The sequence below is a fragment of the Pseudorasbora parva genome, chromosome 7 (assembly GCF_024679245.1).
Source record: "Pseudorasbora parva isolate DD20220531a chromosome 7, ASM2467924v1, whole genome shotgun sequence".
Taxonomy (NCBI): Eukaryota; Metazoa; Chordata; class Actinopteri; order Cypriniformes; family Gobionidae; genus Pseudorasbora; species Pseudorasbora parva.
This window is the reverse complement of record NC_090178.1, coordinates 8,186,608-8,209,890: the sequence shown is the minus strand read 5'-3', so window position 1 is coordinate 8,209,890 and position 23,283 is coordinate 8,186,608. Positions and strand designations below refer to the sequence as shown.

Genomic DNA, 23,283 nt, shown 5'->3' with positions numbered 1-23,283 from the left:
TTTGTCCGTCTGCATTGTATCACAGCTTGTTGCTGTCTTCCTCCAGCTACTACGGGTTGACCGTTTGGTTCCCTGACATGATCAAATACCTGCAGAAACAAGAGTACTCCTCACGCACAAAGGTCTTCATCAAAGAGAAAGTGGAGCATGTGACCTTTAACTTCACCCTGGAGAACCAGATCCACCGGAACGGAGAGTATTTCAACAACAAGTAAGGGCTGTTCACAGGCAGTATGCCAAACATATTTCAGTAAATAGAGCTGACCTTTCTATAAAAGCTGAATTGTGTTGTGACGTTCCCCTTGCTTTTTAAAGGAATATTCCAGATTAAAGGCAATTTAAGTCTAATAGAATGGCTTAACAACCTTGAGTATCTTTTGAACATACTCTTGTTTTTTGTTTTATTTTGAAGATTGTAACTTGGACACTGTTTGCTATTGCTATTGTATAGTTTTATAGTATATGAAATTTTAAAATGTCCAAGACAACATTATCTCTGTTCCAAGTCAGATGACTACTGAGAGAGCTTTTTAAAGCATCATATGTTAAAACTTCTTTTGGGCTAAAATATAAAGCATCATACACAGTGTTTTTTTTATATACATGCTATAGCTCCGTTTCCACCAAAATTACCCAGAACAATGTCCTGTGGTGTAGGACTTTCCAGTTCCCGCTGGATTTCGTAGTCCGCATATAAGCTTAATAAAGCCTGAACCTCGTCGTTGGTCCATCGGTTGTATCATAACTTCATTGTTGATTCGAATAGCAAACAACTCCCTACATGTACTGCAAAAGACTTTTAAAAATGGTGGTTAAAATGCTGCATGGAGTCAACCAATCACCCTGTTCTGCGCCAAGTCCCACCCACCCCAAAGTTCCTTAACTTTGAAAAAGTACCACCTCACTAGCAGGGACGTTTAGAGGGGGACATTTTTACCCAGGACTACATTTAGACCCTGATTCCTGGGGTCGAAACACAACGAGTACCACCCTGGGGAAAGTTCATGTGATAGATACTTCTTATTATTGTATTTAAGGATATTTTGAATTAAAGGGTTAGTGCACCCAAAAATTCTTTCATTAATTACTCACCCACCCTCATGTCATTCCAAACCCATTAGACTTTCGTTCATCTTCTGAACACAAATGAAGATCAAATCTGAGAGATTTCTGTCCCTCCATTGACAACCACTTTCAAGCCCCAGAAAGGGTAGGAAAGACATTATAGTAATCCATGTGACATTTAGGGGTGAACTAACCCTTTAACTTCAGTTCTTCAGAATTGAGCTTATTAGTTTTAGTAATTCTATACCTTGTAGTAACTTAAACATAATTATTTCATTTGGTTCCTACGGCAACATTTTACACTTTTATTTAAGTTTCGTTTCAAGTTTTTCATCAGTTGTTTCAATTGCGAAAACTTTAATAAATTTTTTTGCAGAATGCATTTCTAAAAAATCATCAGAAGGCAGACAGGTTGAGAGAAATATGGTTATAAATATACCTGTATTTCCTTCATTTCAGTTCGGTCTATGTAAAGCGTAAGGCTACTGACTGGAGTTCAGAACAGAGCTAACTGTCCCTCAGACGCTTTCATGTGAAGCCTGTGATAGTGTGATCACCCTCAAGCCCTTTTATAGAACCATTAATCAGTCAGTGTCCTACAGTTTTGGTGAAATAATGTGTCCCAATCATTAGCAGCTGTTCCACTTCAGCTAGATCTGTGGGAAAGACTTTATCTAGGTTATGTTTAGCTGTAGCTCTCTAATCATGTATGTATGCCTTTAACATGCAGTTTTAGTTCACTATAAGGTCTCATTTATTAACATTAGTTAAAGCATACATGACTAAATGAACTAACAATGAGCAATATTTTTACGGCATTTATTATTTTTTTGTAATGTTAGTTTATAAAATGTTAACATTTTCCTGTCCAGCGCCACTTTGTTTAATAGCAAATGCACTCGCGCCCATGGGCGTGCTGGTCTGAAAACGAGGGGTGTCCAGGCGCACTGTTAGCGCGTTGCTACTTTGAGGCAACTGAAAACGACTGCGCCATTGAGTAGTTTTTGTTATTTAAAGGCCGTATTAGTAATATGCGGCTATAGGTAGGAGCACAACATACGTACACCCTACTTATTACACACACAGGGATGCGCAGCAGCACACAAACATGTTTATATATTAAAAATAAAAGGATTCGTTTCTGGAGAAGCATTCCATGTTTCTGCTTACAAATTCCACCATGGTGCCACCGCAACCGGCTTTTAATGGGATTGGGAGATGAGACTCTGATTGGCTTATTGCACGTTACACCATAAAAACAAAACACCCATTGTTTTCCGTTGTTAAACTAGCAAAAGTGGATTCGGACACCCTAAGTGCACCTGTGCCATGTGCCCAGATCGTTAAAATAGGGCCCATACATTAACTAAGATTAACTAAATGCTATACAAGTATTGCTCATTCTTAGGCCTTGTTAACTAATGTCGTTAATTAATGTTAATAAATGAAACCTTACTGTAAAAAGTAAAATGTTACCAAATTTGTCTTAACATGCACAACATATACTATTGGATTTATATAAATAACAAAGATCTATTCAGTATCTTTTTAACATCTTAATTGTTTCTCCAAGAGAGTTTCATGTTTACCACCTCACAAACAAGAGGTTTGTGTTTTAATGGTTGCATCTGGTTTGCATAATGGTTGCTTTATCTTTTGTACGGTTATCTTTATATTGTGTACACTGTAAAAATCATGGTTTTAATGGTAAAAGACTGTAAAAATGTGACAGTGAAAACCTGTTAAATGGTTAACAGTAAATGCAGTATCCACTTTATACATTATGGTGAACAGTAATAAATCTAACTTTACATTTAATGTAATTTTACATTAAAACACTCATAAATAAACAGTTTTTGGAATAACTTACTATAAAAAACTATCGACATTCCCAGAACTCTTTGCTGTAACAACCCGCTGGTTAGTAAACATGACGATAGAGAATACAATATAAAGCCTTTAGTAAACCGACACTCAAGAGAACACAGGAATGAGGAACACTAACCAAATGTACCACGTTAATGCTAGTCGAAACACTGAGAGAACTAAAGCCCAGTTTATACTTCAGCGTTGAGATTATGCCGTTGCTACGTCACAGGCTGTGTGTAGCACGTGTAGCATACGGTGTAGCCTGACGTGATACCTCTCCAAAAATGTAACAATGTGCCAGTTCTACCTGGACCTGGACAATAGGTCAACTTACAGTGACAGGGAACAGAGGCAAACAGGAACAGGGAAACCAGAACCACACTGAAACAGAACATACATGTTACATTTTTGTTGAAATAACTAGGTTTCTTCTTTTTTTTTTTCTTATCAGTTATGTACATTAGGGTATTATGTTACATCTAATGTTGTTAAATTAATGTTTCTTGCATTACTTTAGTGTCGTGTGTGTTACCATTATGATGTTTGTGTGAATGACACTGTGCACCTTTTATATATTAGTATTTACCTTCTCGGCTTGAGGAAAAGATGCTTGTGATGAGCTTTGATTCATCATGTGATCACCACCTGTTTGTGATGGTTATCAGTGTTTTACAAAGGTACAAAACAGATATTAGTATAGGTTTGTGTATTAGCATTATATTAGTTAATAAAATGCTGTACATTTAAGTTAAATCTGTAAAATTTATTTTTTTTATGGTAAATTTCTGGCAACCACAGCTGCCATTTTTATTTGGACCACTTTGTGAAAGCTAAATGAAATCTTAATACCGCCAAGCAATACAAATGTCTTAGTGGATCTTTTGTCTTTGCCGTTAAAGGTTCTTGAATCTGAAGATGAAGTCTATGGTATTTGAAGACTCCCTGTTTGAGGAATGCTACTTTGAGGATATCACGTCAAGCAACACCTTCTTCAGAAACTGCACCTTTATCGCCACCCTTTTCTACAACACTGGTGAGAAGAACACAGCTTTTGCCCTCCTGGCTATTAACAAATATAGCACTGCTGTTAAATGTTGTTGACACATTCAGACGTATAAAATATTTGGATTCAAGCTGTAGTCATTCAAAGCTATGAGCCTTTATAAGAAGACACTTGTGTGGCATGTTTTGCTACGGTTAAAATGGCCCCAGTTTCTAGAGCTATTGAACGCATTTCAGGTATCCTAGCAACACCAGCTCAGATTCTTCCTCTGCCTGTCTGTGAGGGAATGACAATCTGCTTTTCCTGATTCAGTTAAACTGGGCGTTTATGATCGTTTCTCTGAGCAGATTGCAGATGAATGATGAAACTAAGAAACAAAAGCTCTGTTCCAAAATCTAGTAATCTGCCTACCTAGACAACATTTTAACTTTAACATTTATGCTTTTGTTTTAACCAAAGCAACTTTCAATTTAAGGTGTATTTTATCAGTTCATGCATTCCCTGACATGCATCATATTGTTGTTTGAAAAGTTAGGCGAATCCCAGTATGTATTACTTTGAGTTTAAGGAATAAATTCATTTAAAGGGGTAATGAACCAAGAAATCAACTTTCCATTGAGCTTTTGATATATAAAATGTCATGGTAATATAAGATTATCCTGTAAGTTTCAGAGCTGAAAACTTCATTGTTAGTCAAAGAAAAGCTTTTATAGACACCAGGCCCAGAAAACGACCATGTGCGCATCTTGACTTCATCTGTTGCGAAACACCGCCTCTACATAATAATACGCAAGTGTAATTCAGTAGCCCCGCCCATCGAATCATGGAGCTGTCCGGATCACGTTAGCCAGCAGCAATAAACATGCCGAAGAAAAGATATTGTGCTTTTCCTGGTTGTGGAAGAACACAGTCGCTGCATAAGCTTCCTTCGGATCCTAATATTAGGAATGTGGGATACTTTTATGGGTTTTATTTACTTTTATTTATTTTTAATGAACTTCCAGCTCACATGGGGAAGATATGTACGAGTGTTCACTTCATTTCACTGCGCAATCGTTTGTAAACAAGTATCAGGTCGATGCTGGATTTACAGACATATTGAGATTAAAACACAATGTTGTGCCTTCTATATTGGATCCGACAGGAATGGTGCAACACACTTATGTGAGTAAAACGTCTTTTTTATATGTAATAGTAGTCCCGGGCTGTTTGTTTTCGAGACGGGCAACCAAAACGTAAGCCCGTCGGCAGGCCAGTGAATCTCAAATAGTGAAATTTCTTTCTTGATCTGGGTACGCACGTGTGTGTGCGTGTGTGCGTGTGTGCGTGTGTGCGTGTGTGCGTGTGTGCGTGTGTGCGTGTGTGCGTGTGTGCGTGTGTGCGTGTGTGCGTGTGTGCGTGTGTGTGTGTGTGTGTGTGTGTGTGTGTGTGTGTGTGTGTGTCTGTGTGTGTCTGTGTGTGTATGCGGTTCACACTTATATCCATCAATCAGGTGGGCCAAGTAATACAAAAATAATATTCCAGTCAATCGTGGGGGGATAAGAAATAAATCATTGTGTTTGTTTGATAAAGACATTTACGAGCCCTGAGAGAGAATCTTTTAAGTCTCCATTGCAGCACGGCCGTCAAAACCCAGCGTTCAGGAGACAGCCTCAAAACCAGTGTAGAAAAGAGTCTATTACTTATTAGTTATGATGTTTTCAGATGTAAAAACCACACGAATGTCATTAGTTGACCTCAGACAACAGTTTAAAAAAATTAAAAAGCCAGTTAATGACAAATTTAAGATGGCAATGAAGTGAGAAACTATGCCCTGGTTTCATAGACAATGCATAACTAAAGCTAGGAGTACGCGTTAGTTAAATAAGGATACTTAAGTAGCTTTTATAAACATGCCTAAGAAAATACACTGGTATGCATCCTGAGACAAAACAGTGGCACTGACACAAATACAGGTGAAATCGGGATCTAAACAGTTTTAAGCTTGTTTATATTCAACCACTTCCAGAGGTAGTCAGAAATGCATTTGACCGGATTGCTTTCGTAGTGTAAACGCTCATGTAGTTGAATGCATTCGAACAGCTACAAATGACGCCTACTGACTTAGGACCCTATTTTAACGTGAATTTATGGTCTGAAGCTCAAAGTGCAAGTGTACTTACAGCATGTCCGAATCCACTTTCTCTGGTTTAACGATGGAAAAAGCAGTCTGTGCTTCAGGTGCATGGTCTAAAGGTTTTTTTTTTTGGGTGTAACGTGCAATAAACCAAACAGAGTCTCACCTCCTATTCCCTTTAAAAGCCAGTTGCGCTTGGACAATGTTGGATTCACTATTTACATGGCGGAATTTGCAAAAGGAAGCACTGAATGCTTCTCCAGAGAGGAATCCTTTTGTTTTTTGTCAAAAAATACTGCGCTATTGACTTTAGTTTTGTTGGTCAATGACGCAGTCGATTTCAGCTGCCTTAAAATAGCAACATGCCAACAATGCGCCTGAACACACTTTGTTTTTAGACCAGCAAGCTCATGGGTGCACAGCAGAGGTGGACAGTAACTAAGTTACATTTACTGTACTTAAGTACACTTTTTGAGTATCTACACTTTACTTGAGTATTATTTTTTCTGGAAACATTTATGACTTTTACTTCACTACATTTGAAAAGCAAATATCATACTTTATACTCCACGACATTTCTATCAAGGTCCTCGAAGTCGAAAGTCGTTTCTGTTGTAGCTTTTGAAGTCAGTGGATGATTTTTTCTTCTTTAAAAGCTGTTTGGGTTTTTGCAGAAAGCCTTTCGGGAATCACTCTTGTAGAGTCTCATGAAGTTAAATGATTTCCCAGGATTTTTTGAACACTGATTTTTAGTTTATAGCAAAATGGAAGAAGACAGATGTCAAAATGTTTATTTTTGGCGAGTATTCACATAAACAAAGTTGATTATGTCTTAAGTGAAGGTAAACAGTTGGAGAATATCAGATGTGTATCAGTGCATTGGATCTGTGCATTCGGCCTTAAAGTGACAGCAGCTTTATAAAGAGCTTTGTAACTTTTAAACTAATATTGAAATGAGTTTAAGTTAGTCGTATGCTAGTATGTCGGATGGAGCATCACTGACTGGCTTAAACCATGATGGCATTATGTGCATTTATACAACAATAATAAAATAATGTGTTGACATACAAAAGGAAATGTACTTTTGATACTTAAGTACTTCTGAAAACAAATACTTCTGTACTTTTACTCAAGTAAAAATCTGTTTTTACAACTTTCGCTTGTAACGGAGTAATATTTGACCATCAGCACTTTTACTTTTACTCAAGTAATGGCATTTGCTATTTAAACAGCGCGAAAATGAGAGGCTGAAACTAGTAAAAACACTTGCATTGCGCCTGCCTTTGCATTGCACCAGGTGTATGATAGGGCCCTAAATCTGTACAAATAATAGGAAATGTGATAGCCAGACAGGATTTCAACTTTGTTGGCTGAAGACCCAAATTTGGTTTCAAAACAAAAAATGTACCAACCACAGTGTTCTCTCACATGTTCAGCGAAGTCTTTTGGCTGTCGGAGCAGAAACTAAAGCTGATGCTCTCCGTATGTTTTTCCGTCTTTCTCCTAATGCTTATTTTGTCCATTAGATAGAAAGAACTGAAAAAGTCCATATATTTACCTGTCCATAGACCCTCCTCTCAAAGAAATCAGGACAGAAGTGGTTGACAAAAAGAGGCAAATTAAAACACCAGGTGTAAAGGTGTAAATGTGAATGTGTCTACCTGTGATCCCTTCAACCAAAGCGCATTATATAATACCAGGTGTAAACAGGACCGGAAATGCTGTTGTCTTCTAATCCTTAAGTAGTTCAGTGCTTTAGAACGCATGCATAAAGATGTCATCTATCTACTGATTCCTATAGCAGCCTGACCTAGAAGTGTTACATAAACTGTTGTGGAGAAATAGTTGGTTAACAAGAGCCCTCGTCTGTTTCTAGACCTGTTCAAGTACCGGCTTATCAACAGCAAACTCATCAACAGCACCTTTCTGCATAACAAAGAGGGTTGTATGCTGGATTTCAGTGATGAGAACAACGCCTACATGATCTATTTTGTCAGCTTCCTTGGCACACTTGCTGTCCTGCCTGGGAACATTGTGTCTGCTTTGCTCATGGACAAGATCGGACGTCTAAGAATGCTGGGTAAAAAAAACAAGTTGCATCACAGCTGAACAAATTGGCAATTGAGCTTTTAAAAAATAATAAACATTTGTTCTCGCTCTTCTCCTCTGGTGCAGCGGGTTCCAGTGTGATTTCCTGCGTCAGCTGCTTTTTCCTGTCGTTTGGAAACAGTGAATCTGCAATGATCGCCTTGCTCTGTCTATTTGGGGGCATCAGCATTGCATCATGGAATGCCCTGGATGTCCTAACGGTGGAGCTGTACCCCTCGGACAAGAGGTGGGCCAAGTTCATATTTTTGTGATTACTACATCTACCACAATTCCCTTTTCACTCTTCATTGTATTAAAACAATGACCTCAGTAAGTATTTGGACACTTGCACATTACCCCACACTTTAAAATGTGTAATTGCTATGAAATGGATAAAAACAAGCTTCTCTTCTCCTTTAATAATTAGTTTTTAACTAAATGAAAATGATTAGAAAGATTAATAGATCAAACGTATGTCAGTAATTTGGTGCTGCATTGCCACTGCAGTGCAGATCAAAAACATTATAATTTAGGGGATGTCTAAAAATTCTCAGTCAAAATGAATGAAGTCTCTTAGTGGTTCTGCCACAGAGTCCTATGCATTATCTCTAAGAAAATATGTTAACAGTGCCTGCTTAACAATATGTGCTCTTTAGCACCCCTAAGAGGACATTTGCTGAACAACTATTTGATTTCAGAAATGTTTTGACAGACAGACTCCAGTTCTGGTAGAATCCTGAAAATAATTTTCCACAAAAATATGAATCAACACAACTGTTTACAGCTGTCAATGAGCACCGTCCTTTGGATGAGACGTTAAACCGAGGTCCTGACTCTCTGTGGTCATTAAAAATCCCAGGATGTCCTTCGATAAAGAGTAGGGGTGTAACCCGGCATCCTGGCCAAATTTGCCCATTGGCCTCTGTCCATCATGGCCTCCTAATCATCCCCATATCCTGATTGGCCTAATCACTCTGTCTCTTCTCCACCAATCAGCTGGTGTGTGGTGAGCGTTCTGGCGCAATATGGCTACCGTCACATCATCCAGGTGGATGCTGCACATTAGAGGTGGTTGAGGAGATTCCCCCTTCAATGTAAAGTGCTTTGGGTGTCTAGAAAAAGCGCTATATAAATGTAATTATTATTATTACAGCATTGATTGAAAATAATAATAAAAGTTTCTTGAGAAGCAAATAAAAATGTTTTTGAAGAATTGAAGAATTAAGAATTATGTGATGCTCCACAGGAATAAATTACATTTTAAAATATACTGAAATAGAAAACAGTTGTTTTACATGTTAATAATTGTAATAAGGTTTGTAGATGGGCAGGAAGGAGGCGGGAACCGGCGAACGTTCAACAAACTTTATTTCAAAATAAATAAACAAAACGAAAGTAAAAGCGCGGGCAGCCCCTCACGGACGACTGCCCACATAAACATAATAAAACATAAACAAAACTCAACATAAATTCCAGGCCTGGTCCTCTCTCGTCTTCCGCTGCGTTCCTCCTTTTATGCTCCCGTCCCTTGGCCGCGAGACGAGACCGGTGTGTCACGCAGCTGATACTCATGCTGCGTCCCAATTCGCCTACTTATACTACGTCCTAAAAGTATGTACTCTTTTTGTGAAGAAAAAGTATATACTTTTGAGTGTGTAGCAGAAAAGTATGCAAGCTTCGGGACATACAACTTCGCCATCTTTAACGGACTCTGTCGCTTAGTTACGTGCATCCCGTCACCGTTTATCTGCCCTGTCAATCATCGTCAGATTCGTCACAGTTCAAATCCTTCACATTCAGTTTAATCTCCTACCGTATCGGAGAGAAATGTAGCCGCTCGTTGATCTGCCATTTGTGGGTCTTTAATGCAGAGACTCTCCTCATGTATTTACAGTTTAAATATAATGATGCATTTAAAAGTTAATGGCCAAACGTGTCTTTTTAAAAGTTCTCAATGCTGCTGCGGGTGAAATATAATGTGACAACACTGAATAAATATATTTTTGTCAGGTTAAATATTGATAGTTGGTCACTCAAACCCCTTTATCTAAACTTCTCTACTTAACCGTCGAACTCGCACATCCGTCATGTTTGTAGTTTTTTAAACGCTTTTTATCCACGTTTGTAGTTCTAATCGAATCCTCGTCCAACTCGCAATGGGTTGTGGGCAATATCAGCCGTTAGAGTGCCCATCGATCCATACTGTGAATTCGGACCGGAAATAGTAAACCATCCGGGAATCCATTTGGAATACTCTTTTCAACATACTACGATTTGGGACATACTAATTCTATTTTCGAATACTATTTCGGATGGATAGTATGCGAATTGGGACGCAGAGTCATTACCACTCGTCACCGGCCGCTCTCGCGGTCCCTCGCCACGCTGCTTGCCACACCACAATAATATTTCACAATATTACTTTTTTTACTGTAGTTTGATAAAATAAGCTAAATGCAGCCTTGGTGAACATAAGAGACTTTTTCAAACACATTACAAAATCCTACAACCTCTAAACTTTAATAAGTTTATAATGGATGGATGCACTTTTTTTGAGTTGCCATTCATTGCCATTATAAAGCTTGGAAGAGGCAGGATATTTATTAATATAACTCCTGTTGTATTCGTCTGAAAGAAAAAGGTCATATACCTAGGATGGCATAAGGGTGAGTAAATCATGGGCTAATTTTCCTTTTTGGGTGACCTATCCCTTTAGTACGGAAGTGTAGATATACAGATAGATAGTAGGACAAGCATATACAGATGGATAGACAGATCCATTTTATGTCATTTTTAAATCTTTTTCTCCTTTTTTTCAGAACTACAGCCTTCGGGTTTCTGAACGCCCTGTGTAAGTTAGCCGCAGTACTGGGCATCAGCATTTTCCAGTCGTTCGTGGGCATCACTAAAGCGGTGCCGATCCTCTTCGCGTCGGGGGCTTTGGCTGTCGGAAGCTTCTTGGCTCTCAAGCTCCCTGAGACTCGTGGTCAGGTGCTTCAATAGTGTGGCATTCCAGCCAGCAGTTGGCAGCGTTTCAGTAGGGAATGCCCGACTTTGTCGCCGCCCCCTAAACCCCAAACCCCAATCCCTGTCCATGAGTGAGCAATGCTGGAAGCAGCCGAAACAAATCCCACATTTACAGATATCTTCATTCCTCCAATATGTGCAATTACATTATTATTTCATTTTAATTTGATTTCATGTATAAATATGTTCCCTGCTGATATCACATTGTCTCACAGGAATATTGTGTGTGTTTGTGTGTGTGGAAAAACTGCCATGTTAAACACATTCCAGATTTGCGTTATGGTACGAATGTGAAATTTAACATGTTCCTTTTGACTATCCCTTTAATCTTCACCCAAGCCATCACGCGGTTTGAAAACCATCACTGAGGACCCGTGAAATCAGTAGATAGATATATTTGAATGGACAGTGTTGATCTAGTGGTGCTGGTGATGGTTCTTGTTGTTGCTTTACTCTTGTCCTTTGTGTCCCAAGAAGTGTGTGATGCCGCAATCGTCTGCTATATCGGCTCAAGCTCTCGTTGCTTTTTAGATGTTTTACAGCATACATGCTAACATCACATGGCTGTAGACAGTGTATCATTGGTTGACTCATTTTTTGTTGCACTCCATCTGACGAATTGGGTTCTTTCAAAATGTGTGATTATTGACAGTGTTGTGCATGCAACGAAGCGCAACGTATGCTTGAAGATGGTGAACATAGCTGAGGAAAGTGCTCTGTATTGCGCTATTCTACCCATGATTCTTTGGACATGATGTAAAATATGAGATAAGTGACATGATAGGTTGTCATTTGTATGGTTTAGTATGCCATTATTCATATTTTGCATCACTGTTTTATACTGTGTTCCAGAGAGTTTGCAGCCGTTTTGAATGTGCGCAAACCTTACATCCGCCCCGTTCTACTTCAAAAAAATCCATTGAACACGTGAAAAAAAAACAAGGGAGAAATATTAATGAAGCACAATGTGATTTGATTAAAAACGATACGTTTATTTTGATGATTATGTAAATTATGTATTGAATATAAATATATACAAATTAGCTGTAATTCAAGTCTGTCTGTTTGAACATTCAAACTATTATTAAATATACAAACATATATATATATATATATATATATATATATATATATATATATATATATATATATATATATATATATATATATGATAAATATTTACTTGTTCAGATGTTGAACTAGTATCAACATAATGTCTTAGATAGATTCCATTTGATGTATGTATATACAGTTTTTCTGTTCATTAAGGGATTTAATTTTTTTATCAAAGCAAATATATTAAAAAATGTCTGAATAAGTCCACTGATTTGCAGCACACACAAACGCCCTCCTTCATGTTTTCTCTTGTGTTCTTGTAAAGAAACAGAGGTATCCGTCTGTATGTGGGTGTGTGTGTGTAAAGTATGGAAGTACGTGTGCTTGCATGTGAAGTGTTCTCTGAATATTTGTATTTATTTATATAACTGTTTATGAGGGTTTGATTTTATAGTATTTTTTACTTTGAGTGTCTGTAGAAACAGATGTAGTGCCACATGCAGGGTGAATTTTTTGCTGTATCATTGTTGACCTGATGTTCAATTTTTGGTGACTTGGTAGCAGTAACTGAATATAGCATCAAAAAGAAGCGAAAGTCAAAACTCGATGATGTGTTGTAACGTTTGACGGGAAGCAAAAACCATGGATATCCTTTTAGGACAAGCACTAAGCCGTGCAACTTGTCCGATTCTGTTACATTTTACCAAGCACAATTAATACTAGTTCCATGGAGTGTCATGGAAAACTGGTTTAATAACCAGATATTGAAGCAAAAAAAATTTAAAAAATTCAGAGAAGACAAACCCCACCCGGCTGGAAGCTGTTTCAGCCCTGTCGTTTTAAACACAGCCGGCGCTTACGCAACAACAGTTTTAGGTGTCATTCAATGTTCTTTACTGCCATTTTGTAGGATAGCAGCCATATTTTGTGCTCAGAGTAGACACACAATTCATCCAATCATTTTTAGATTTAAAAACACTTTAAACAAAGTGGTTACCAAACAAAATGCAACTTTCAAGCGCTTAAAATGTTTATAACAGCCTAACATATTATTATTTCAATTGGAGAAAACAGCATTTGCGCAGTGCCACGCGTCACATGATTTTAAAACGAACTGTCGTAGAAACTGCCACCCCTGCCGTGACCTTCAGTCACCTGTAGTGTCACAGATGCTGTAGTGACAATCCGTATGTGTGCCATGTGTGACGTGCGCATCTTAAATTGCCAAATATTTTCTACTTTCCTCGGTTTCTACTGGCAGATCTCTCATCATGGCAGACGAAAATATGAGTTGTAATACATTGACGTTCTAGCAGGGTGTGGTGATGATCCAAGCAAGCAAATAAAGAAAAAAAATATGAAAAACAAGGCTTCGGGGTGGGCGATATGACCAAAAACTGATATCAGGATATGAGTCATTTTATTTCACAATAACAATATATACATCACGAGACAGTTATTTTTGCTTTAAATAAAGTTATAAAAAAAAAAGTTGAATTCCAATAAAATGTCAATTCTTGTCACCATTTTCAATATCACAAAAAACTCATAATCCTAAGTTTAAAAAAGCTCTAATGCTTACTGAAGATAAGTAAACAATAGAAGAAGACACACATTAAATAGACCTACCTGAGAAACTTCAAGCACTCGAAATAATACTACACAAATTGTATAAAGTAATCAGATGTGTAAAAAGCAATGCAGTCTTCACTGTAAATAAAATATACATTTATACTTATTAAAGTTACAAAAGAGATTCAGTCAAGAGCAGTGAGAGTTTTTCTCTCTGTTGTTTGATTGACATTAATAACGAGTCGACTGCAGGTAAATTAGGATGCTGTCACTTTAAGACTGACGTGTGTTGTTCGTTCTCAACTGTTTATGTTCACTTAAGACCTAAATGAATCTTTACTTGCAAATACATGGTCATTCTGACACATATGTATGAGTATTTAACCGTTCAAGCCTGATTAGTCTGCAAAAAGCACTCAGTTCTCACTCGCTCTATGAGCAGCATACATAGAACATACTTTTTAGTGGTCGTATGCGATTTCGGACACAATCCTAAATCTTCGCTTGACAAATTTCTAACAGTTAATCGTGTCTACCGGTTCATCGCCCACCCCTAACAAGACTTAACTTATCAGTTAAAATAAGCCGAAAGCTGGTCACAATTAGAGAATGGTTGAAAAAGATAACCAATAAAGATTTGGTTTGTCAGTGAACTGTTTGTATGCACAACCAATCATTCGTCAATATAGAACTTATTTGATGTCACCGTCCAGCAGTCAGTTTGTAACCCTTCATATGGTCACATCTTTTAATGTGTCGCCGTTGTTCCCTTCATTGAATTGCTGTTGTATGCTGTGAATTACAGTAACTAATCTCAGTGAAGCAGTGACTTATCTCTGTGTACAAGCAGACCTGGATTTGGTGCACGTCATCACTTAAGATTGTGTACTGGTTGTAAGACATCTGGGTTTTGTTACAGGGTCTTTTGTATCTCTAAACGTGCTCACTTAGCAACCGATCTTGTGTGCAAAAAGAAATCAAAGCAATAAGTGGTAAACAAGTTCGCTCTGCCCCCAAACTATTGGGCAAGAAAGCATACTAAAATGTCCGCTGGCCATATTTGATGAAACAGCAGCCGAAAGAAAACAGGCCAACATCCATGTACTCTACGCTACGAATATACCATAGGTCTTCTGATGCTTTGTCAGTTTCAATGTATTACCATAATTTAAATGTGACAGAGAGTTTATCACCTTATCATTGTACTGTGCTGTAGAGATTGTAGATGTTTGTATGTAAATGAATAAATATGTGGAATAATAAAACAAAAAGAAAAAAATGTTGAACATGAGAAATAGAGTACTACTGTATGTTGTTCATTTTGTGATTTGTTTTTTTGTACATGAGAATGGAAATGTTGACATTATCGCTGAATATAGATTCCATTCTTACCGAAATGGTTCTGTATTACAGTTTGTGAGAGATTTACTTTTCGTTTTTTGACTCGTATTCAGGGGGTTGGACTGCGCTTGTGCAGGTAAAACTGTCCCTCAGTGGATTTAAAACATACATCCAAATAATAAACAAATGGTATAATGCTTGAATAGATTATTTGAGTTCTTGATGCACCACTCAGACAAACTTTGTTTGCATACTAAACAAAAACAAATCTGGGTAACACTTTATTTTAGTGTCCTTGTTACACATTACATGTAGAAGTAATACCTATAAATGATGCATAATTACATGCAACTAACCCTAAACCAATCCATAACCCTATATAAAGTGGGTACGGAAAATTATTCAGACCCCTATCAATTTTTCACTCTTTGTTATATTGCAGCAATTATCTAAAATCTTTTAAGTTATTTTTTTTTCTTCAGAAAAACAGAATTGTTAACAATTTTGCAGATTTATTCAAAAATAAAAACTGAAATATCACATGGTCCTAAGTATTCAGACCCTTTGCTGTGACACTCATATATTAAATTCAAGTGCTTTCCATTTCTTCTGATCATCCTTGAGATGGTTCTACACCTTCATTTGAGTCCAGCTGTGTTTGACTATACTGATTGGACTTGATTAGGAAAGCCACACACCTGTCTATATAAGACCTTACAGCTCACAAAAGAGCAAATGAGAATCACGAGGTCAAAGGAACTGCCTGAAGAGCTCAGAGACAGAATTGTGGCAAGGCACAGATTTGGCTACGGTTACAAAAAACATTTCTGCTGCACTTAAGGTTCCTAAGAGCACAGTGACCTCCATTATCCTTAAAAGGAAGACATTTGGGACGACCAGAACCCTTCCTAGAGCTTTCCATCAGGCCAAACTGAGCTATCTGGGGAGAAGAGCCTTGGTGAGAGAGGTAAAGAAGAACCCAAAGATCACTGTGGCTGAGCTTCCAGAGATGCAGTCGGGAGATGGGAGAAAGTTGTAGCAAGTCAACCATCACTGCAGCCCTCCAGCAGTTGGGGCTTTATGACAGAGTGGCCCGACGGAAGCCTCTCCTCAGTGCAAGACACATGAAAGCCTGCATGGAGTTGCTAAAAACAACTGAAGGTCTCTAAGATGGTAAGATATAAGATTCTCTGGTCTGATGAGACCAAGACCAATACTTTTTGGCCTTAATTCTAAACGGCATGTGTGGAGAAATCCAGGCACTGCTCTCATTACCTGTCCAATACAGTCCCAACAGCAAGGGAGTGGCAGCATCATGCTGTGGGGGTGTTTTGCAGCTGCAGGGACAGGACGACTGGTTGCAATCGAGGGAAAGATGAATGCGGCCAAGTACAAGGATATCCTGGACGAAAACCTTCTCCAGAGTGCTCAAGGCCTCAGACTGGGCCGAAGGTTCACCTTCCAACAAGACAATGACCCTAAGCACACAGCTAAAATAATGAAGGAGTGGCTTCACAACAACTCTGTGACTGTTCTTGAATGGCCCAGCCAGAGCCCTTACTTAAAACCAGTCGAGCATCTCTGGAGAGACCTGAAAATGGCTGTCCACCAACGCTTACCATCCAACCTGACAGAACTGGAGAGGATCTGCAAGGAGGAATGGCAGAGGATCCCCAAATCCTGGTGTGAAAAACTTGTTGCATCTTTCCCAAAAAGACTCATGGCAGGGGGTCTGAATAATTTCCATACCCACTGTACATGTAGTTAATCATCAGTACACCTTAAAATAAAATGTAACCAAAATCAGTTTGTTAACTAACCCTCCTGTTGTTCTAAACTCATATGACTTTTTCTTTCATGAAACACCAACATAGATGTTCTGCAGAAGGTCCAAAGCCTGTTTCCATATAAATTAAAATATTTTATTGGCATGCTCAACAAAAGGGCAGGAAAGCAGCATAAAAGGATGGCATATCTATGTCAAACAGTCAAAATGTTATCTAATGCTTCCCAGATTGTTTAAAAAATATTTTTTAAACAAAGCAATTATGTTTTTGTAAATTTAGGCCTGAAATTTGAAAGGTATAAATCTACAGTAGGCTACCGTGATAAACAATTAGGCTATTTAGGTCTTGTCAGCTTTTGTGGTTAACTACGTCAACTTTGTATGGAATCACTGTGAACATAAATTAAGACAATTAGTGTATACCACACAGTATATGTGTGCTACTTTTTAACAACAAAACAATTACGAATTTTAGTATATTTGATATATTGAGATAAACAGCAACCGTAAGTTCTGATTGTAACTTACTGTCCGATCGCGGTATCACCAACTTGTTACTGAATTTTGAATTAAAGCATTTTCTGAAAACGATTTTATGTATGTAACACACACACACACACACACACACACACACACACACACACACACACACACACACACACACACACACACACACACACACACACACACACACACACACACACACACACACACACACACACACACACACACACACACACACACACACACACACACACACATATATATATATATAAAACCAAAATTGTTTAGTATAACCAAAACAAATGTGCAAATGTACGAAAGTGCATGTAGCCAATGTGACACAACTCTCTTTCCAGCCACTAGGCGGCAGTCGAGTAATTTCCGCCGGCCGCCATCTAAACAGTGAAGGAGGATTTCATGACTCGCTTCCTGTTCGCTTCCTTGGTATATTATTGCAAAAACAACAGGCAGAAGACTAAAGGTGAGTTATGAAATATTTTGACCGTGTATTTTCTCGGGCACGTGTCATTTGTTTAAATAAAACTGTGCTGGAAATACATTTTAAATATCAACTGTGTCAGAAAATCTAGAAAATTTCCAGCCATTTCGGCTGGGTGTCAATATGAAAGCTGCAAGAACTTTGCGACATCAATACCATAGCATGACATTTATTTAAGAGATTAAAACGAGAACATAGATATCCACTAGCATATATATGTTTCTCGGTTCTGCAGTTGGAATTACGGATGTTTGAAGTATTCAGACAGTTCCTCTTTATACAGATATTTCGACAGCGTTGCAGCAAGTTTGTCTGTATTGGCACGTGCAAGGTTACTATAGTAACAGTCTGAGATGAAAAAATATGAGTTCTGGAATTTGGTCATGGCATTTTTATGCCCCCCGTCAAATAAAATACTAACATATTTTTTACCCTTTAATTTATTGTAATATTAGTTTTCTTTTCTTTATCAGTTAATAGAGCATATTGGAGAATTTTAAATAATTTTATAGATTTTTTTGCCCCTCTCTGGTGGTGCACATTACAAATTAAGTCATTTTGTTAATAGTTATTATTCAAGAAGTTTCTTCGTTGTAAAACTTTCAATCATTTTTTTTTTTTTTTTTTTTTAACAGGATGCACTGTGTCTTTGTATATTTAGAGAAAGCATATGACAGTGCCAAGAGAGGAGCTGTGGTATTGTATGAGGAGGTCTGGAGTGGCGGAGAAGTATGTTAGAGTGGTGCAGGATATGTATGAGAGCAGTAGGACAGTGGTAAGGTGTGCCATAGGTGAGACAGAGGACTTCACGGTGACTGAGCCCCTTCTTGCTTAAGGTGGTAATGGACAGGCTGACAGATGAGGTCAGACAGGAATCTCCATCCACTATGATGTTTGCGGAGGACATTGTGATCTGTTGTGAGAGCAGGGAGCAGGTGGAGGAAAGTCTAGAGAGGTGGAGGTTTGCTCTGGAGAGAAGAGGAATGAAGGTTAGTCGCAGCAAGACAGAATACATGTGTGTGAATGAGAGAGAGCCAAGTGGAACAGTGAGGTTTACAGGGAGAAGAGGTAAAGAAGATGCAGGATTTTCAGTACTTAGGGTCAACAGTCCAGAGCAATGGGGAGTGTGGAAAAGAGTTGAAGAAGCGTGTGCAGGCAGGTTGGAATGGGTGGAGAAAAGTCTCAGGTCTGTTGTGTGATAAAAGTGTCAGCAAGAATGAAAGGAAAGGTGCACAGAACAGTAGTGAGACCAGTGATGGTGTATGGTTTGGAGACAGTTGCTCTGAGGAAAAGAAAGGAGGAAGAGCTAGAGGTAGCAGAGCTGAAGATGTTGAGGTTCTCTTTGGGAGTGACGAGGATGGATAGGATCAGGAATGAGTACATCACAGGGACAGCACGTGAGTTGTTTTGGAGACAGTTAGAGAGGCCAGGTTGAGATGGTTTAGACATGTTCAGAGGAGAGAAAGTGAATGCTGAGGTTAGAGCTGCCAGGCAGGAGGTCAAGAGGAAGACCAAAGAGGAGGTTTATGGATGTAGTGAAGGAGTACATGAAGGTAGTCGGTCTGAGAGAAGAGGATACAGAGGATAGGACTAGATGGAAGCAGATGATTTGCTGTGGCGACCCCTGAAGGGAACAGCGGAAAGAAAAAGAAGATGAAATGTTGCAAAAATTGTAATAATTCAAAACGCCCTGACAAAGGTGTTCCCACTAGGACAAAGGTGACAAAAATCCCACTCTTTAAACTCCCAAATAAAGCAATTTCGCTTTTTTCCATTTCCCTGGTGATGGTCTTGATGTGCGCATATCAATCATCTCACTAGTTCAGTAGTCAGGGCACTGATCAGGGAGTCAGCCCATTGACTTATGTCCTAATCACTGCCCTGAGGACTGGACTAGTAAGATGTTTGAGGCGCGCCAGATCTCCACGTCGGAGAAGTTTCGCTTCTTTGCCGTCTTCCGTGTGTCCATGGCGTTAAATGAGGGCGTGGGGGAGGCGGAGACTTGAATATATAGGGGCGTGTTATTCTAATGACGATCGATTGCAGCCGCGGCATTTATCAAGGGCAAGTATTGCGTACACCTGGATTGCAGAGGTGCGCACAGCTTCATAAATCAGGCGTTGAGAGGAGTGTAAGCATAATCTTACGCCAACATATACACCAGTTTCTACGCAAGATTGATAAATGAGGGCCATTGTCATTTAAAGGGGGGGTGAAATGCTGTTTCATGCATACTGAGCTTTTTACACTGTTAAAGACTTGGATTCCCATCCTAAACATAGACAAAGTTTCAAAAACTAATGTTGGACGTTTGATGGAGTATTTCTGTGTCAAAAATACTCCTTCCGGTTTCTCACAAGTTTCGGCGAGTTTTTTTCAAGTATGGGTCTATTTGACGTTAATAAGAGCGGAAGGTCCTTGTATGGGCTGTACGGGCTCTTCTCCCGGTAGGGTGCGCGCGCGTGAGCACGCCGTAAACAGTCTCTCAGATGCAGATCCAGTCGTCCGTGAACACTTATGTGGCGCCGCGCTTCTCTTTATTCCTATGGGTGACGTCGAGCGACTTCAACGCTTCAGCACAGCATTCCGGGAAGGCAGCGCTGCATTTGAACCGATTTGAACGCAGAAATGACGAGAAGCTTCACAACATCGTTTCAGTTGTGTCTCAAAATGGATTTACACGCCACTGCTGTCAGGACTTTACCAAATCATACCAAAGAAGAGCTTCGGTCCTGCTTTGGAAGCAGCCGGTGAGTTAACTTAAACTGCTTCAAATGTCTGCTTTTGGCTACGGACGCATGAGTAAACATCAGTAAACGACACGATCGCGTGCTTCATTAGCGCATTTGAATGACGGTTACTCCATTGTTGTTCTCTGTATAACGTTACAGTATTCTGACGTGCAAAACCGTTTTGCTTGCTACTTCTAAGGTCTAGTCGCATACAATAGTCCATAAACCGAATCATGTCCTCATACACTGCGAGTAAACACACTGAAATGTGGAGAGGCCATTAAATACAGTAACTTACATACCACAGAGACGGACGTCCTGATGTTGCCGTTTCTCCTGTTCAATTTATTTCTCCCTCAGATTTGATTGTGGATCATTATCTGTATTAGCTGAGATAGCAATGGGTTCCTCCACGCTTGAGGACGTCACCGCTTTGCGCGCTTGTCATTCTTTAGCTCCGCCCACACGATACGCCTCCAGGCGCTCGGTTTTTTCCGGAAAGACTCTGTACAGCCTATATTTCTTTTATAAATATGATAAAACTAAAGACTTTTCGGAGATATGAAGGATGCAATACTACTCTATAGGTACTCAAGATTGACATGAGATTGACTGAAACTGAGTGTTTCACCCCCCCCCCCCCCCCCCTTTAACAGTGATGATGCTTGTTTCTTATTTGAAGAGGTTTAATAAAAGTAAATAAACAGAAGCATAAACCTCAGTATACAGTATGGTGAACTCTCTGATGTTTTGATGTCTTAGTTGGTTTGTCTCAATGTAAATCATCCAACCGTTTTGATAAAATTATGAAAATCATTATAAAAAATATCAACTCCTCACTGCAAAATCCATCAAATATCTCCTTTATTACACATGTACACATCACAAGTATGTTACAGAATGCATAAGTGTATATTTGTAGTTTTTAAGTCCTTAAAGGGTCACACTACCATAGTATCCCCCCACTATAGTAGTCAATGGTTGCTCTATCTGCTTGGTTACAAACATTCTTCCTAATATCTTCCTTTGTGTTCAGCAGAACAAAGACATTTATACAGGTTTGGATGGAACAACTTCAGCATGACTAAATAATGACAGAAATTTCATTTTTGGGTCAACTATCCATTTAAAGTTGGCATGAACTGCCTTTTCTTCCTTATTACGATGTGTATCTGAGTGAAATAGCTTCTGGAACAAGAAAAAATATAGCACGCAACTTGATTTTGTCCATGGGGAATTGGATTGGACGGTTGTGGTCTGCTATTGGTCGATCTCTCGTGAGTGACAGGTTGCTCCGCCCTTCCACCGGTAAATGCATCAAGAGAAGAGAAGTCGCTGAAAGTGAGGGAGGGGAACTCTGTTTTTTTTTTTTGTTAGAAACAAAAACAATATGCACAGATAAAACATTTATACTAAACTGCAGTATTCCATGAAATAAAAAAAAATAAAAAGAATTTCTGTTTTGATTTCATGGGGACTTTAAGAAAGCCAATTGTGCTCGGGGTGTTTAATGGAAATCTGGGTTTAACAAATTTCTCTTTGATTGTCCATGTTTTCCTGCAGGTAATCTCCTGCGCCTGATGCTGTCCAGTGCTCTCCGCTGCCTGCGTCCCTCATCCTGCACCCTTGCCTTATCCAGACAGCTGGCCAATCACCAACCTCACATGGATCCCAATAGTCCCTCTCCTGTAGAGACCACCATACGGACCAAACTGACCCAGGGCCTCAAACCCGAGCACCTGGAGGTCATAAATGAGAGTCACATGCATGCTGTGCCCCCTGGTTCAGAGTCCCACTTTAGAGTTCTGGTGGTGAGTCCTCAGTTTGAGGGTCTTTCCCTTTTGCAGCGCCATCGGCTTGTAAATGAGACCCTGCGGGAGGAGCTCAGCACCTGCGTTCATGCCCTCGCCATCCAGGCCAAGACGCCCCAGCAGTGGAGCAGCAACCCCAGCCTGGCCAAAAGCCCTCCGTGCATGGGGGGATCCAAGCATGATGACACGATGGCTGAGAAACTGAAGGCGGGTCGAGACTGACTGTGACATTTCATTTCAGAATCAAAAACTGTTTATGGGGTATTAATAATCAGATGTGCAGTTATTTAGTTGAACATTTGCTTCATGAATATAGGCAATGTTGAGCTGAGCGACTCTAAAACTCAATATTTAAACTACTTCACTACAAACATTAATAAATGATATTATTCTGGCTTGGATTGTTTAAGTAAAATAATAAAACACAATTTATAATTTACATCAAAATGAAATGTTTATTTCTTTTTATCATTTGGAATTAAAATTAGCAGGGTTTTTATTAACACTTAAGAATGTGGTGACAATTATTTCCCCAAATATTTGTCAAAAGTTTGGAATAATTATGATTTTTTTAAAATGTTTATTAAAGAAGTCGCTTCTCCTCACCAAGGCTGCATTTATTATATTATCAAAACAATGAAATATTGTTTTTTTCAAGGTTTTCAATTTTAAAGTATGCTAAAATATAATTTATTCCTGTGATGCAAAGCTTAATTTTCAGCATCATTCACCAGTCTTTAGTGTCACATGATCCTTCAGAAATCATTCTAATATGATGATTTACTTATTATTATCAACGTTGAAAACAGCTGTG

General features: G+C 38.9%; 2 protein-coding genes across 2 annotated transcripts in view; both read left to right on the top strand.

Moving 5' to 3' along the window:
- The window catches only part of sv2a (synaptic vesicle glycoprotein 2A), a 49,745-nt gene extending 37,476 nt beyond the window's left edge, over positions 1-12,269 (top strand). Inside the window, exons 9-13 of the mRNA XM_067447971.1 lie at positions 47-211; positions 3,834-3,967; positions 7,930-8,133; positions 8,229-8,388; positions 10,961-12,269. Of these exons, the coding sequence (XP_067304072.1) occupies positions 47-211; positions 3,834-3,967; positions 7,930-8,133; positions 8,229-8,388; positions 10,961-11,144 (847 nt within the window). The 3' untranslated portion in view covers positions 11,145-12,269. The remainder of the gene's footprint in view (positions 1-46; positions 212-3,833; positions 3,968-7,929; positions 8,134-8,228; positions 8,389-10,960) is intronic.
- Positions 12,270-17,776: 5,507 nt separating this feature from the next.
- bola1 (bolA family member 1) lies at positions 17,777-22,908 on the top strand. Its single transcript, XM_067447970.1, has 2 exons — positions 17,777-17,908; positions 22,222-22,908. Exons 1-2 carry the CDS (start codon positions 17,845-17,847, stop codon positions 22,689-22,691), a joined length of 534 nt encoding a protein of 177 aa, XP_067304071.1. The 5' UTR covers positions 17,777-17,844; the 3' UTR covers positions 22,692-22,908.
- Positions 22,909-23,283: the final 375 nt, after the last annotated feature.